General features: G+C 43.0%; 2 protein-coding genes and 1 long non-coding RNA gene across 4 annotated transcripts; 1 reads left to right on the forward strand and 2 right to left on the reverse strand.

Moving 5' to 3' along the window:
- Positions 1 to 1562: 1562 nt before the first annotated feature.
- Positions 1563 to 3976, reverse strand: LOC140811502 (uncharacterized). The gene is made up of 2 exons (XR_012113472.1): positions 3677 to 3976; positions 1563 to 1816 (listed from the first exon to the last, which is right to left on the reverse strand). It is a non-coding gene; the product is annotated as an uncharacterized lncRNA (long non-coding RNA).
- A 5453-nt stretch (positions 3977 to 9429) lies between these two features.
- On the forward strand, positions 9430 to 11229 carry LOC140811508 (uncharacterized). 2 transcript variants are annotated; one of them, XR_012113474.1, is made up of 3 exons: positions 9430 to 10136; positions 10223 to 10976; positions 11094 to 11229. XR_012113474.1 is itself a non-coding variant. In XM_073169429.1 (2 exons), exons 1-2 carry the CDS (start codon positions 10044 to 10046, stop codon positions 10739 to 10741), a joined length of 612 nt encoding a protein of 203 aa, XP_073025530.1. In that variant the 5' UTR covers positions 9430 to 10043; the 3' UTR covers positions 10742 to 11066. The 2 variants fall into 2 exon arrangements, 1 of the variants encoding a protein (XP_073025530.1); XM_073169429.1 differs by lacking the exon at positions 11094 to 11229 and having other exon boundaries at positions 10223 to 11066.
- A 1695-nt stretch (positions 11230 to 12924) lies between these two features.
- LOC140804734 (uncharacterized) lies at positions 12925 to 16474 on the reverse strand. The gene is made up of 2 exons (XM_073160841.1): positions 14504 to 16474; positions 12925 to 14352 (listed from the first exon to the last, which is right to left on the reverse strand). Exons 1-2 carry the CDS (start codon positions 16472 to 16474, stop codon positions 12925 to 12927), a joined length of 3399 nt encoding a protein of 1132 aa, XP_073016942.1.
- Positions 16475 to 16869: the final 395 nt, after the last annotated feature.

The following is a 16869-nucleotide window of genomic DNA, read 5'->3' on the forward strand; positions in this document are numbered from 1 at the left end:
TTCAAATTTTTACAACTCTTATTTTCAACATTCAAATATTCAACATTCAAATATTCAACTCACACATTTTAAATATATTTTTCAACACGTCCAATAATTTTTAACATTTCTTTATGCACTTTATTCTTTCATGTTTTAATGGAATTATTAAAAGTCAATTGAAAATTTGAATACCTATAAAATTTTATAGAGTATTTAAAACTGAGTTTGAATGTCATATAATTTTTTAAAACTCCATGCATGAAAGTTTATTTTGGATGTCAATAGATTCTTATAAATTTTATAAAAGCATTGATTGAATACATCTTAACTTTTAAACTTTGCAAAAATCTTTAAAGATTATTATTTCTCTTATATTGAATATAGACCAGATTGAGATATAAATATATAATTTATGAAAAGATAAAGGTGAGAGAACATGTTTTTTAGACTAATGTTACAGGTATAATGAAAATTATACAACTATTCTTGTACCATAAAAATTCAATTCAAAAATTTATTTATCAAATCTAATGATACATTGGATACAAAATCTCACGATATAATTGTTATAAATATAGTTATAAGATACATTGATTATACATTTAATATTATTTTATTTTTTAATATATAATTTTTACATAAAATATAGATATAGATAGACAAACATAACAAGATAGTTTTTTTTTAACTTTATAATCATAAATAAATAAATAATCGTGTTGTCCCTACTAATTTGAGATATAAAGAGATGATCTAAGATAAGGATTTTTTAAAAAATATATATATAATTTTAACATAAAATATAGATATAGATAAAGATACACAAAAATATTATTTTTGGTCAAATGATGATTACCATTATATATTAATATGATGAGTACTCCTCCTCCATTCCGCAAGAAACTAAAAGGCCAGACATACGTTGAATAATCATCAATTACGCAACAATGTCTCCGATTATTAGGTGCAAATTGTTCATAGTCTTCTTCCCTCTCAGCAACAACAACAACTAATTCATCTGTTTTAAAAACTAATTGATCATCTGTTTTCAGGACTTGTGCTCGTAGGATTCTATCACGAAACAGACAAGGCGCGAGGAAATATAATGGTCGTGCCCCTGATCGACGACGGTAATTTATGCCTATTTTAATAATTTTCGAAATAGTTATTATATTGCCATTTGTTTTGATGGCTGATCTTGTGTTTGTAGAGTTGATGAGGTTTATCAGTTTCCTTATCTTGCTGGTAAGATAAATTCCGTTCCATTTTCCCTTTTATATGTGATTGGTTCCAAACTGACAACGATGCACATTAACTAAATACCTTAACAAACAGTAAGATCGTTTTCTTTGTCCTAATGTTTATGGACATTGACCTAACATTTTTGCAATGTTACTTTCCTTGCTTGTTTCAGTGGTTGTGTTCGGTTGCCAGATTTCCGTAATGTGCACTGTTCTTTATGAATTCATAAGGTAGGTAGGTAATCTTTCTTATATTATTATTTTCTTGATGAATTCTAATAAAGTGATTTTGTAAAGGCCCTAAAACTGCTCGGTTTAAAATTTGCGGAAAATTAAAAATTTTCTTTTTAAATGAACTTAAATGGCCTTACTCATAAATTTCACTGATGAATCGAGTCCAATGTTTAAAATAAAAACAGCGGAAGAAAATAATTGATTTCCAACGACAACAATTTAAAAAAATATCCCATGACTGATAAAAATTTAGTTTGCGGAATAAAATAAACTCTGCTGCACTGAGGTCCTCGGGTGCCACTACTGCCGACCCAAGCTAGCTCACTGGTCCCCGCCCTCGGCCCTGGCCTCATCAGTACCTACAACAATCAAGTCTAGTGAGCCTAAAGACTCAGCATGCATATATCGCAGGTAACGAGTAAAATCTGAAATAAAATATGCATGGGATAAAATTTCATGCCATGAGACATGCTGAAAATAATCTGAACTGAGCAATTAAAATACGTGCATGCTGAACTGATAATCACAGTAAAAATAATTGCTCCTTGGAGCCTGTACTGAAATAACTGATATAATTTTCTGTTGAGATTATGTTTTACGCCTGTGGCCACTGCACTAAGCTGAAATGATCGGTAACTGACTACCGGGGAGTCTGAAACTGAGCTGGCGGTCACTGAAGACCCGATGGTACCAACCTGAACTGAGTGGTCACTGAAGACCCGATGGTACCAACCTGAACTGAGCGGTCACTGGCGACCGTATAAATAATAATGATGCTCCCACATAGTGAATGAACCACAAGCCATATCGCATAAATCTCAAAAATATTCATTTTTCTGTTTTCATGCACGTAAAATAATTAACTGACGATAATGAAAATTCCTGAAATTTTTCCAACTGGAATGGATCGTCCCCAGGCTCGCTGCAACCTAAAGATGCCATAAAAATATGCAATGGATTTTCTTTGGCAAATTGATGAACTTAAATTTCTAAAATGCGACAAATGCTTCTAACGACCTCGTATTTAATCATGACTTTAAACCAACCCGAACCAACACTGAACCAACGTGACGTCATGATTAAAATACGTTTAAAATCATGAATTTATGCTCCTAAAATGACGAGGGCCGAATTCATGTGAAACGGAGGCCAAAACGTGAAACGCTCTTTCGAGAGTCAATTTGGCACGTCGTACCATAAATTCTCGTACGACCTCAAAAATGATCCGAATGACGAACGGTCAAAAACGTGACCTTCCTAACTCAATGAGGCACTGTCCAGTTCAAGGCCATAGGCTAAAAGCCGACCGAGAACTCGAACAGACCTCCGAACCGTCACAGCAAGTTGCTGTCAAATTCCAGCAGCAGCACTTCGCTTGCATTGCGTCGTTTACGAGACTTTTGGCCATTGGGGCTTGAACCACCGACCAGCGCCTCTCCACAACATTCTAGGGAATGGTCCGAACCATGGCTATGAGCCCTAGGCCAGCTACAATTCGAACCACCCCACAATTACAGCTACATTCCTAGCCGAGAGCACAAGCTGTACACACATGGGATAGTGCTGTCGTTTACTGTCATGGATCACCCTTGTGGTCATTTGGTTGGCCCTGGCATGATCTAGACAACCAAGGGTATGGTATGAACCGTGGCTATGGGCCAGAGGCCAACCAAGATTCACACCACACCCCAAACTCGAAAGTTACACCAGCAGAATTTCGGAAGGGAAAGGGGGCTGTTCATGAGTTTTGCTTTAAAACCGATCTTGCCGCGGACCGAGCCTCAAAAGGATGGCTTGGTCACGTCTTAGACATCACAAGGGGATGTTCTAACCGTGGCTATAGCCCCTAGGGCAGCCAAGATCAGGAACATCCCTTGTTTGACAGCAAACTCAGAGATTCGAACACATGAGACGCAAAAGAGAGGTTGCTGTCATTCTGAATTTCCAGCATGCGTGGGGATTGATTTATTGGACCAACATGGTCTTGACACACCCTAGTATGTGTCTAGATGTAGCCTAGTGAGCCTGGAGTCGATCCAATCACCTGAACACACAAAAACAAGCAAACCGTAAAGAGCACAAGGAAGGAAAAATCTGTGCAGAAAATTTCAGCACCTTGCTGACCAAAAATCTCGGTTTTCATGATGTAAAATCGTGACTTTGATGTAACAAAAATTACTACTATGGCTTGATTGAGGTTTGAAAGAATCTAGACATGCCTTGGTTTCGTTTTGATGAAAAACGAATTAAATGACGACGACGCGGCACGGAGGAGACGGAGCGCTTCTCTACCTAGTTATCTCTCGACTTTCTCTCCAATTTTCTCACGGTTGCTGCACGATTTTCTCTCTGGTTTTTCCTCTGATTTTCGGTGGTAGGATGAGGGAGAGGTGTCTAGGAATTAAATGGGAAGATACAAGATAAATGGAAGGGATTAATCTTTTCTATCCTAGAGTTAAGATATGATGGAAATTGATTTGTTACCCAAAAAGATTTTTGAGGGGTATGCTGAATGCATTTGGTCGATGGTTTGGTCTAGGGTCAAGAAAGATTTTGCTTAATTAAATTATTTGGTAGTGATTTAAAAGTTGGGAAGGATATATCTACCTAGAGAATTAAGGGGGGATAATTAAGGGATGAGTTGAATAATCACAATCAAATCCTTTAACATGGGGAGATGGCCGATTCTCTTATCAAGCAAATGGGATGGAATATTGCTTATTTATTACTTATTGAGGATTTGTATGATAGAATTATCTCCCAAGAAAAATGGATGAGGCAAGATAATTAAACAATTGGATTAGCAAAATTCCCAAATTAAAATAAATGAAGGGGCCGAAAATTCTAAGATAATGAAGGGGAAAAATATTTTTCTAAAATCTTGTATTATAAATCTCTAGTGTTTAATTTACCCAATACATATATTATGGAATTAAGGGTCTAATTATCTAACTTATTTACTATTCTATCTCAACTTAATTAGATAATCCCATAAACTTTATTTTACGCTAAATCCATTTATTATTTAGCTCAAATAAATTCTAGTAATATTTCCCAATTATTGGAATTTATCTCTATGCTCCAACTCCGGTCCGGCCTCACTGAATTTACTGAAAAGCTGGAATTTAAACTACTGCATGAAATAACTAAATTTAAGGAATTTAAATACTCATGCAAATAAAATAAATTAATTTAATTTAAAATGCTAGGAATTTATGCATGGCTTACGTAGTCTAAGTTACGGGCTCTACAGATTTTTTTTTTTTAATTTACAGCGACAAATTAAGTCATACTTGACACAAAAAAACTTTATCAGGTTTGTGATGTGTCTAAATTTTAATAATATTTTACTTGTCTCATCTAGCAATTTTTATCTCAATTAATTACTGCTAGGTATGATCTATTAGGACCTGATCTGCAAAAGTGGTTAGTTTGATGATACTTAATTATCATAATGTGGTGAAGCTATTCTACATGATCTTTTGAGAAAGAAACCCATTACGCGTGATATATTTATTTTCACCACTAGTCTTTTTTTTTTTGTATTATTGATGTGATATTATATATAAATAAAGCCAACTCAATGTTTCAAAATTATTTTTTCTAGGGAAAAGAATGAGAAATTGCGTAGTATGAAAAGGTATGTGATACTCACGGGAAATCTAGGGTCCGATCCACGCAAGCGTCACTAGTTCAGACGTGGGCTTTGAAATCACCCTGGGCCTGAAAATCACAAATAGGATTGTTAGAAGGGGGCGAGGGTGTCCTGGCGTAGCCCCTCCGACGCTCAAGTCAGTGACTGAGGATATATGAGGGTAACAGCTAAGGGCGCTGCTGAAAACAATATAGTGAATGAATAAACTGAACACTCGAACCTGGTATTTATAGGAGAATATCTGGGTCACCTGCGGGCCTTAACCTGTGGGCCTTAGATATGGGCCAGGAGTTTGGGTCAGATCTTGATGGGCTCATCCCTGGGGTATCACTAGCTCTCTCCCGTTTCCTAACCATCTCGTTGCCACCTTCACGCGTGCCCTGGTCACCGCGTCGCCTGAACCCAACGCGTGCCCAAGCCCACGTCAAGCCCCAGCTAGCTCACGCGCGCGACAACCTGGCGCGCCCCTGCCCTCCGCGCGCAAGCCACTGCCTTGCCGACAGTCCAGCGCGCAGGCTCGCCCTAGCCTCCGCCTCTCCCAGCAGTTCAGCGCGCACGCTCGCCAGCGCCTCGCCGAGCGCCCCTGCCACGCTCGCCTAAGCTTCCGCTCGCCCCAGCGCCCATCCGCCTGCTCGCCCAAGCGCGAGCTTGCCCCAGCCAGCGCTCGCCCATCCGCCTGCTCGCCCCATCTAGTGCTCGCCCATCCGCCTGCTCGCCCCAGCCAGCGCTCGCCCATCCGCAGGCTCGCCCATACACGCCCGCTCGCCCATCCGCCTGCTCGCCCCAGCCAGTGCTCGCCCATCCGCCTGCTCGCCCAAGCACGAGCTCGCCCCAGCCAGCGCTCGCCCATCCGCAGGCTCACCCATACACGCCCGCTCGCCCAAGCCTGCTCTCCCATCCGCCTGCTCGCCCCAGCCAGTGCTCGCCCATCCGCCTGCTCGCCCAAGCGCGAGCTCGCCCCAGCCGAGCCCTGCCCACGCTCGCCGGCTCGCCCATCCGCCTGCTCCCCCAAGCGCGAGCTCGCCCCCGCGCGCATCTCCACCCGTCGTGCAGCTCGCCCCATCACCTCGCCACCCTCGCGCATCAGCCCGCCCATACACACGCTCGCCCTGCCGAGCCCTGCCCACGCCCGCCCGGGTCCTCCGCACGCTCGCCCATCCCTGCGATTCTATTGCTTTGAGTATTATTTCCACGTCTTACTCGGGTCAGTTCTCTCCTTTACCTGTTTGATTACCCTTAATAATTATGTCTTCTTCCGATTCCGAGTCTGGTTCCTCGAGTGATTCTGAAAGATCTAGCGGGTCTAGTGAGTCTAGCTAGGGTAGGATTTTCATAACTGATCCTGAGCTTATCCCTGATTCCAATGAGGAGGAAGTCACTTGTGGGGACCCGGACGCTAATAATCTTCTTATTAATCATCTTTGGGATTTAATTATCAATTAAGATAAAACAGGGTCTAAAAATTTTTCTTTTTAAAATAAAGTGCGGAAGGTAATGGCATCTACATAATATACATATCTGTATAAAACTACAATTCAGTATAAAGATACAACAATCTTTTAACTAATCTAAGGTTCAACTACTAAAGTTCAAGTAATAAAATCAAATCTATCCAAGTCCGAAATCACCACGCTAAAATCGTCTTCTCTCATCATCTTCTCGACCCCGATCTTGCCCTACTTGTTGTCATGCACACATACAAAACAAGACAACAGTCGGATACTCCGATGAGAATAAATCCCAGTATAAAACATGGTAAGCATGTATAGAAACAATCTAAATCATAAAACATGCTATCATGAACATATTCAAAAGTAATAGATTTCATAATCTATAAAATCAAATCAAAATAAGCATGCAACTCAATTCAGATAAACATGCAGTTTAATCAAATCATAAACACATGCTATCATGACTGAAAGCAATAAAGATGGGTTTCATAGTCTATGAAACCACATCCATAAACACATGCAGTTCTAGTCAAATCATGTCTAGACTCGACTCAACTATAACTCTAGGGATCCCGGTGTGAATAAGACGTCAATGGCTGTCACCTACCCTACCAATCGGGGTGATTGTACGTCTTATTCCTAGACTTCGGTCTGATCTGTATCAACATCTACAATAGGAGAATGATCTTCCCCTAAGCTGCGATATCACCGAACGTCTAGAAGTCTGACTGTTCTGTCAAGACTCTCCTATCTTAAATGCAATGAATAACAATCTGTAAACAAGACATGCTCATTTCAAAAGATATGAATATAACATCTATAAACACATCATAATCATGTCATAAAATAAACAACAATAATTCTAGTATGTGATTTTGTTGGGAAACTCAAATGGGATCTCATTTGAGTTGTATCTTCTCGAATATCACATGAATTATACCTTTGTCGTCCCTATCTGACGAAGACGATGACCTGTATTCAAATCTGTCCATATCAAATCTGAAATGACAATATCGAATACGCTGTATCAGTGAATAACTCAAACACAACCTCTTCTGATCAATACTCAATTCAGTACATAATCTGACCAATATCTGAACAAGATACAATCTAATTCATATCAATAATATCACGATACAATCGAAATCTTTACTGAATCTGATCCATATTAATCTACTGATGTTTCGACGGCATAACAATACAATCTGAATAACCCCGTCAATCTCAACATCACAGATATAATATCATAACTCATTATCAATACTGATATAACTCATAATCTCAACGATAACACAAATCTGATATCTAATCTCAATCAAATCAACTCTGAAATTCATAACAATTTCATAAACTGTCTATTCTTTAATATGACTTCAGTTATACAATATCTACGGTAGTAAAAACATCATATCTGATTCATATTCAATTCTGACAATATCGTAATTTCAAATCTTGTCTAAACGTAACAAAACTTACGTCCAGTTGTAGCCTGCGTCGATAGGAACTCGATACTGAAGTCGGATTCAAATTCTGACGGACGGATTTCCCGTAATCACAATTTCTCTGATTTGAAGAATTTACGCTTCTCTCAGCTATTCTTTTCGTTTTTCTTTGACTGAATCCAAAGAATTGCATGTTATATATATATATATATATATATATATATATATATATATATATATATATATATATATATATATATTGCATGTCTAAGGGCCAAGTGGCTCATTGCATGTTCTGCACGTTTCGCGCATATGCGCGAACAATGTCGCGCATATGCGCCAGTTATAAAAAACTAGCATTGTCTTCTCGCGCATATGCGCCATATTAGTCGTGCATATGCGCCAATCATTCTGTCCCACCCGCGCATGTGCGCCAATTATGTCGCGCATATGCGCCGATCATTCTGGACTGGTCGCGCATATGCGCGCCTTATCTCGCGCATGTGCGCCGATGCTTCTGTAATTTTCGCGCATGTGCGCCGATACATGTCGCGCATGTGCGTCAATGCTATTCTTCACACATAATGTGATTTCTTCTTTCGGCTCTCCCGATCAGATCCGTTTCGTTTATAATCACATCAATTATCATCCAGGATTATAATAATCATTTCCAAATCTTTTCAGATTAACCGGATTAATTTCTCGGGCCTTACATCACTACTCATAGTCGTCCGGGTAAGGAAGTTCGTCACCTGACCCAACAAATGAACATATCTGAGGCAGATAACTTATGGTACGGTCATTTGTCCTCCCACATTCCTCCTGGTAGTGAGTCGAAAATTAGGACTATGTGGCACATTCCTTCCTCCCACCAGATAATCATTCCTGGCCTAGATGACCGACCTTATCTTGCCCCTAAGGGCTATTATACCTTTTTTCAGCATCATTTTAATGCAGGTCTTCGTTTCCCCATGTGCGATTTCTTTCAAGAATTAAGCAAGTACTATCAGGTGCACTTAGGTTTACTCACGCCCAATGCCTTCCGTTTGATAAGCTGTTTCGCTGTGTTATTCAGAGCCCTAGACCTCCCTTTGAATTGCACCACTTTTTCCTACTTCTTAGTTTTGTCTAGATCAAAAGATGGACCTTTCTATGTAACCTCCCGGTCTAGCCACAAACTTTTCGATGGAGCCCCCAGTCACGTGAAGGACTGGAAAAAATACTTCCTCTTTGTCCGGTCACTCAAAGAATTGACTTGCTTCACAGATTGGTATCCCACTTTTACCAAGCCCGATCTTTCCAAGGGTTATAAGAAAGATGAGGAGTACCTGAAGATAATGAGTGTACTAGGAGATCGATGCTTTAACATTCCCAAACTTCTGTCTGAGGATCTCCTATGTCATGTCGGGTTAAGTCTCGCTAAAATTAAGCTGAAGGAGAATGCTGGTAGATATTCTCATCTTTTCATACTTCTTGTTTTTCTTTTGTTTATTATGTTACTTAATAAACGTTCTTATCTGGTTCATTGTCTCTGCTTGCAGGTACTAGAGTCATGAACGCCCTATTTCTCCGTGAACTTTCCAAGACAAAGGTCGTGGGTTCCTCATCAGCTTCCCAGAAGTCCGTTACCCCAGCAGTCACGACGGGCCCAAAGGGAGATTGTTCTGCTGCTGAGAAAAAGAAAACAGGTTCTTGCTCTACTACTGGAAAGAAGCTTGCCAGCTCCCCTAGCTCCCCTACTGCTGCGAAGAAGAAGAAGGCAGGCTCCTCTTCTTCCGCCCCAAAGCGAGCCTCCTCTCCACCTCCTCGCGCCAACTCCCCTCCTCCGTCTGGTAAGCAAAAAGCATCAACTGATCTTAGCCCGTCAGCCCCACAGCATGGCAATCGCAAGATTTCTGAGATTTCTATCGTATCGATTTCTTCTCCAGAGGGGTCCGAGTCAGATGAGGGGCCTCCCCCTGAGCCGGGGGTACATCCTCTATATACCTCGGATACGGCCATCGTGGGGCGGGGTCCTACTTAATTGGCTCGGAAGATAATGTACCAGCTTCCCTCCGAGGCAGATGCAACGTTCATGAGTTCACTGGGGTGGTCTGCACTCCTTCGCCGGGCATGCACCAGTGTCACTGAGGTATGCTTCTCCTCCTAGTCTTTAGATTGATGTCTAATATGTGTTTGATTTTCTTGTCGTCTTTTCACCCTTATCTACTTACGCAGGGCATGATGTACGTCGAGGAGGTGGCTGAGCGTGTTAAGGCCACTCGATCAGACGCCTACCAAGAATCACGCGAGGGCGAGGCTCTCCGCGAACGGCTCCAGAATACTATTGACGAGATGAAAGTGACGCATGCTAATGAGCTTTCAGAGTCTCAAGATCAATTGTCGGAGTCCCAGATCGAGTGCGGCGAGCTCTCGAAACAGAAGCAGGAGTCTCAGCGGCTGATAGAGGATCAAGCTAAAGAGATCCAGAAGCTGAAGAAAGAATTAAAGAATTCACAGGCTGAGCTTAAAGACGCCAAGGCACGACATGTTGCAGAAGCCTCCTCATTCAAAGAGGAATTTCTCAAATCCAAAGAATTTGTCGAGATCTGTGGTCCGAAAGCTTTTCACTACTTGAGAGTGGGTTTCGAGGGTGCAATCGACCTCTTCAAGGCTCAGGGCTATCCTCCGCCAGACGCCCCTACTTACTTCATCGACCTGGAGGGCTTCATATCGAGTCTCCCCCCTAATTCTTAGATCGAACTCCTTTATTTATGCTATTTTCTGCATTGCTTTACTTTCCGTAGAACTATGCAACTTTTGCGACGTTTACATTTGGTTATTTCCTTTTGCACACTTTCGGCATGTACGAACTCGTTTTACGCAACATTGAGTATTTTGCAATCGCATTTATGATTTATTCCGAGTTTATATCGGATATTATTAACCCGCTAGGGCAAATAAAATCCCCACCCTCTAACTCCTCTGCTAGGTGATACCTTAGCAGGCAAATAAAAATCAACACCATCACCCTCTAACTCCTCTGCTAGGTAACACCTGAGCAGGAAAATAAAAATCAACGTCACCACTGCTCTAACTCCTCTGCTAGGTGACACCTGAGCAGGAAAATAAAAATCAACACCTTCACCGTCTAACTCCTCTGCTAGGTAATACCTCAGCAGAAAAATAAAAATCAACACCTTCACCTTCTAACTCCTCTGCTAGGCAATACCTCAGCAGGAAAATAAAAATCAACGTCACCACGCTCTAACTCCTCTGCTAGGCGACACCTGAGCAGGAAAATAAAAATCAACACCTTCACCCTCTAACTCCTCTGCTAGATAATACCTCAGCAGGAAAATAAAAATTAACGTCACCACGCTCTAAATCCTCTGCTAGGCGACACCTGAGCAGGAAAATAAAAACCAACACCTTCACCATCTAACTCCTCTGCTAGATAATACCTCAGCAGGAAAATAAAAATTCATCACCTCCACCCTCTAACTCCTCTGCCAGGTAGGACCTTAGCAGGAAAATAAAATTCAACCCCACCACCCTCTAACTCCTCTACTAGGTGACACCTAAGCAGGAAAATAAAAATCAACATAACCACACTCTAACTCCTCTGCTTGGTGACAGCTGAGCAGGAAAATAAAGTTCATCACCTCCACCCTCTAACTCCTCTGCCAGGTAGTACCTTAGCAGGAAAATAGAAATCAACGTTATCACACTCTAACTCCTCTGCTAGGTCATACATTAACAGGCAAATAAAAATCAACACCCTGAACCTCTAACTCCTCTGCCAGGTAGTACCTTAGCAGGAAAATAGAAATCAACGTTACCACACTCTAACTCCTCTGCTAGGTCATACCTTAGCAGGCAAATAAAAATCAACACCCTCAACCTCTAACTCCTCTGCTAGCTGATACCTTAGCAAGAAAATAAAATTTTTCTTCTTCACTTTGCTCCTCTACTAGGCGATGCCTTAGTAGGAAAATAAAATTTTTCTTCTCCTCTGCTCCTCTACTAGGTGATGCCTTAGTAGGAAAATAAAATTTTTTTTCTTCACTCTGCTCCTCTACTAGGCGATGTCTTAGTAGAAAATAAAATTATTTTATCACTCTCACAATACAACAACATTCATGAACTAAAAGGAAGAACTTGATTTTATTGAATTCCAATGGATTACATAGGAAAAATCAGGAAATAAAATACATCGATGACAGAATCAAGAATAATACTTCCTAAGGTGATAAGCATTCCAAGGCCTCTTCAAAGCTTTGCCTTGCGCATTCTCTAAGTAATAGGCTCCAGAGCTCAGCCTCTCGACCACCTTGAAGGGACCCTCCCACTTTGGGTCCAATTTTCCCCTCTGCTCTTCTTGCACCTTCCTCAGGACCAAATCACCCACCTGAAAGTTTCTCTGCACGACTCTCCGATTATAAGACTGTGCAATGCGGTTCTTATAAGCTTCCAATTGAATGCTGGCAGACTCTCTCTTTCCCTCCAATAGATCAAGGTCAGTAGCGCGTCTCGCACCATTGTCCTCGTCATAAAACATGACCCTCGCCGATTCCAACCCGATCTCAGCCGGGAGCACTGCTTCAGTACCATAAACCAAACCGAAAGGAGTTTCTTTGGTTCCTTCTCTTGGAGTGGTTCGGTATGCCCATAAGACACTTGGTAGCTCATCCACCCAATTGCCTTTAGCTTTGCTCAGTCGAACTTTCAGACCCTGCACCAGCGTCCGATTAGTCACCTCCACCTGGCCATTACTCTGCGGGTAAGCTACAGAGGTAAAGACATGTTGGATCTTCATTTCTTTACACCAAGCTTCAATTTTAGCCCCTTGGAATTGTCTCCCATTATCGGATATCAGCCTCCTAGGTACCCCGTACCTGCATACTATACTCTTCCACAAGAATTTCAGGACGTCATTCTCAGTGATTATGGCCAAAGCTCTGCTTCCACCCATTTTGAAAAATATCAACAGCTACCAGTAGGAATTTTTTCTGAGCAGGAGCTATAGGAAAAGGTCCCACGATATCCATTCCCCACTGGTCAAAGGGACAGGCGGTCGTGACAGCCTTCATCATCGCGGCCGGTCGGTGATTCAACCGCGCATGAAGTTGACAACTATCACAAGACATCACTAACTCTTGAGCATCATGTAGCACTGAGGGCCAAGAATAACCGGTGAGGAGCACCTTCCTCGCCAATGCATAAGCTCCCAAATGATTTCCACAACACCCCTCATGAACTTTTCGGAGCACATAATCAGCCTCTCGGTAACTCAAACACCAAAGGAGCGGTCCTGCAAAAGACGTTCTAAACAACACGTCCCCCACCATTACATAGTGTGAACATTTTAACTTCAACTTACGAGCCTCCCTAGGGTCAGCAGGAAGTTTTCTCTCCTTCAAGTAATCAAGTATAGCAGTTCTCCAATCCTCCTCCTCCTGTTCAACTGTGGGTGAACTCGTTTGAGGTGTGAGTTCAATTTGAAATACCACATCTCTAGTCTTCCAGCTTCCCATTGTCCCAGCTATTTTGGCTAGAGTGTCTGCTTTTTCATTTTCTTTCCTGGGGATCTGTTCAAATGTGATCTCCGTGAATTTCTCTCTGACTCTGTCCACCTCTTGAGCATACTCAATAAGTTTCTCATCTTTCACATCATACGTTCCCTTCATCTGCTGTGCTACCAACTGTGAGTCAGAAAAGATAAGTACCCGGTTAGCTCCCACGTTTCTGGCTGCTCGCAGTCCTGCCAACACAGCCTCGTATTCTGCCTCATTGTTGGATGCCCGAAAATCCAACCTAACTGCCAACTTCACTTCCTCCCCAGCTGGTGAAATCAGTACCACTCCCACCCCGCTTTCCTCTCTAGAAGATGAACCATCAACATATACCTTCCAAGGGTCTTCATTTTCAAGATGCACGGTCTCGGCCAGAAAATCGGCTAAGGCTTGTGCTTTAATAGATGTTCTTGGCTCATACTGGATGTCATACTCCCCTAGCTCAGTAGTCCACTTGATCAAGCGGCCAGACATATCCGAATGAGTTAGGATTCTGCCCAATGGACTGTTGGTGAGCACCACAATCGGATGGGATAGGAAGTAGGGCCTCAAGCGTCTTGCTGTCATTACCAAAGCCAAAGCCAATTTTTCCAACCCTGAGTATCGGATCTCTACCCCTTTAAGTGCATGCGAAACATAGTACACCGGCTGCTGAACTGATCCATCCAGCTTAACAAGGACTGAACTCACAGCCCCTTCAGTAGCGGATAAATATACCCATAAAGGCTCACCCGTTGCCGGTTTGGCCAGGACGGGAAGCTCAGCCAGGTACTCCTTCAATTCTGTGAAAGCCTTCTCGCAATCCGGCCTCCATTCAAATTTTTTTGCTTTTCGTAAGGTCCGGAAGAAGGGTAAGCTCCTGTGGCGGACCTCGAGATAAAACGTGCCAGCGCAGCAATCCTCCCTGTCAACTGCTGAACATCTTTGACCCCCGAGGAGAGACCATATCTTGGATAGCTTGAACTTTCTCAGGGTTAGCCTCAATCCCCCTCTCTGTCACCATATAGCCCAGAAACTTCCCACTCCTCACTCCAAATATACACTTCTGAGGGTTCAACTTCAGCCCATAGTACCTGAGGGTGGAAAAGGTCTCCATTAAGTCAGGTATGAGCAGGGCTGAATCTTTAGACTTTACCATGATGTCATCTACATACACTTCCACATTCCTCCCCACCTGCTTAGAAAAGACTTTATCCATCAATCGCTGATACGTGGCTCCGGTATTTTTGAGTCCGAAGGGCATGACCACGTAACAGAAAGTTCCTTCAGAAGTGATGAAATTCACTTTATCCTGATCCTCCACAGCCAAGGGGATTTGATGGTACCCCTGATAAGCGTCTAGCATGCACAAATACTGATGTCCGGCTGTGGAGTCCTCCAACTGATCTATCTGAGGCAGAGGATAACAATCTTTAGGACATGCCTTGTTGAGATCTCTGAAGTCCACATACATCCTCCATTTTCCTGAACTTTTCAGAACAAGAACGACATTCGAGAGCCAAGTAGGAAATTGTACCTCTCGAATGTGTCCAGCACTGAGCAACTCTCCCACCTCCTTCTTTATAACCATGTCTTTCTCGGGCCCGAAGTGTCTTTTCTTCTGCTTCACAGGACGAGAATTCGGTAAGATGTTTAACCGATGTTCTGCTACATCTGGACTCGTCCCTGTGAGTTCTTGGGCTGACCAAGAGAACCTGTTGAGATTAGCTTGTAAACAAGTAATAAGTTTTTCCCTTACCTCTGGGTCAAGGTCAGGGGCTATTCTTAGCGTCTTCTTGTCGGGCCCCAATGTCACGATCTCCGGCTTCTCATCCATCACCTCATGAACTTCCCTCACTACTACGGGCAACCCGCTTCGCCCCCTTCTAATCATATTAACCTCCACACGTGCCCTCTTCCCCTCTTCTTTCACTATCCCTTCATAACATCGACGTGCGACCCTCTGGTCCCCGCACAAGACTCCAACCTCCTTCCCTACAGGAAACTTCAACTTCTGATGATAGGTGGACTCTACAGCTCTGAAATCCTTTAAGGCTGGTCGCCCCAGAATTCCATTATAAGCGGATGGGGTGTCCACTACAGTAAATGTCGTCATCTTTGTTACCCGCCGAGGCTCATGTCCCAAAGATAGAGGAAGGACAATTTGGCCGAGCGGCGGGATGGCATGTCCTGCAAATCCATATAGAGGAGTGGAGATTGACTCAAACTCAAATCCTTCCACCGTCATCTGATCCAGAGTGCTATTGAACAGGATATTAACAGAGCTTCCATTATCAATAAAAATTCGTGCCACATCATAATTGGCAACGATGGCTGTTACCACCAAGGCATCGTTATGAGGAGCCACAACGCCTCGGAGGTCATCCGGTCCAAAACTGATGACAGGATCCTGGGGTAAGTTTGCACTCCTCGATATTTCGAAATTCTCCAACCTCCTCCCATGCGTCTTCAGTGCTCGCCCGGAATCCCCATCAGTAGCACCCCCCGAGATCATATGAATCATCCCTCTCGTGGGGTGGTTATCCTCATTCGCTCCCCTCCTCGGTTCAGCGGGCTCCCGAGGGACATCCTGACCTCGACCCTCTCTCCTCGGCTCTTCGATCCTCGGATGTATCCATGGAGGGCCTCGACCTCGCCTAGAAGACGGGCAAGATCTCAGCTCACTCCCGGATGAGGACCCTTCTAGTCTACCCCACGGCGGAGGCCGAGCACTGCTCTCAACCCTCTGTGACTTCTCCCCCCTCTCCCCCGACTCCCTCACTTCCATCACCTTATCCCGACTCCTATTTAGATGAACATGTGATGAGAATTGTCCTCTACCTCTGGTTTTGTCCTCATCTCTATCCCCTGCACCCCTCTTCTTTCCACCTCTCTCGGCTCCCTCCACCCTACTTCCTCCGGGCCGGTTTTCCATCCTTCTGTACCGTTGAGCATCCTCCAAGTTTACATATTTCTCAGCTCGAGCCAACAAATCATCATAGCTCGATGGAGGCTTCTTGACCAGTGACTTAAAAAACTCTCCTCCCCTTAGTCATTGTGTAAAGGCACTTATCATTATGTCCGGAGTAGCCACTGGTATTTCTAGCGCTGCACTGTTGAAGCGCTAGACAAATTCTCGCAAAGTTTCCGCCTCCTGCTGCTTCATCACAAACAGGCTCAGATAATTTTTCGGGTGCCTCTTGCTGCTGGCAAATCGGTGCAAGAAAGCTGTAGCAAAATCCTCGAAAGACTGTATGGAGTTGGGCTGCAGGGTATTAAACCATTGCTGGGCTGACCTCACCAACGTGCCCAGAAACACCCTGCACCTGA

Source organism: Primulina eburnea, chromosome 1 (assembly GCF_022965805.1).
Source record: "Primulina eburnea isolate SZY01 chromosome 1, ASM2296580v1, whole genome shotgun sequence".
Classification (NCBI taxonomy): domain Eukaryota; kingdom Viridiplantae; phylum Streptophyta; class Magnoliopsida; order Lamiales; family Gesneriaceae; genus Primulina; species Primulina eburnea.

Excerpts from the sequence above, each read along its gene's own strand:
- LOC140811508 (XM_073169429.1), top strand. The coding sequence starts at position 10,044 with ATGTACCAGCTTCCCTCCGAGGCAGATGCAACGTTCATGAGTTCACTG. Across the intron at positions 10,137-10,222 it reads CATGCACCAGTGTCACTGAG|GGCATGATGTACGTCGAGGA; the intron begins GTATGCTTCTCC and ends CTACTTACGCAG.
- LOC140804734 (XM_073160841.1), bottom strand. The coding sequence starts at position 16,474 with ATGGAAAACCGGCCCGGAGGAAGTAGGGTGGAGGGAGCCGAGAGAGGT. Across the intron at positions 14,353-14,503 it reads TTCAAGCTATCCAAGATATG|GCTTTCACAGAATTGAAGGA; the intron begins GTCTCTCCTCGG and ends GATTGCGAGAAG.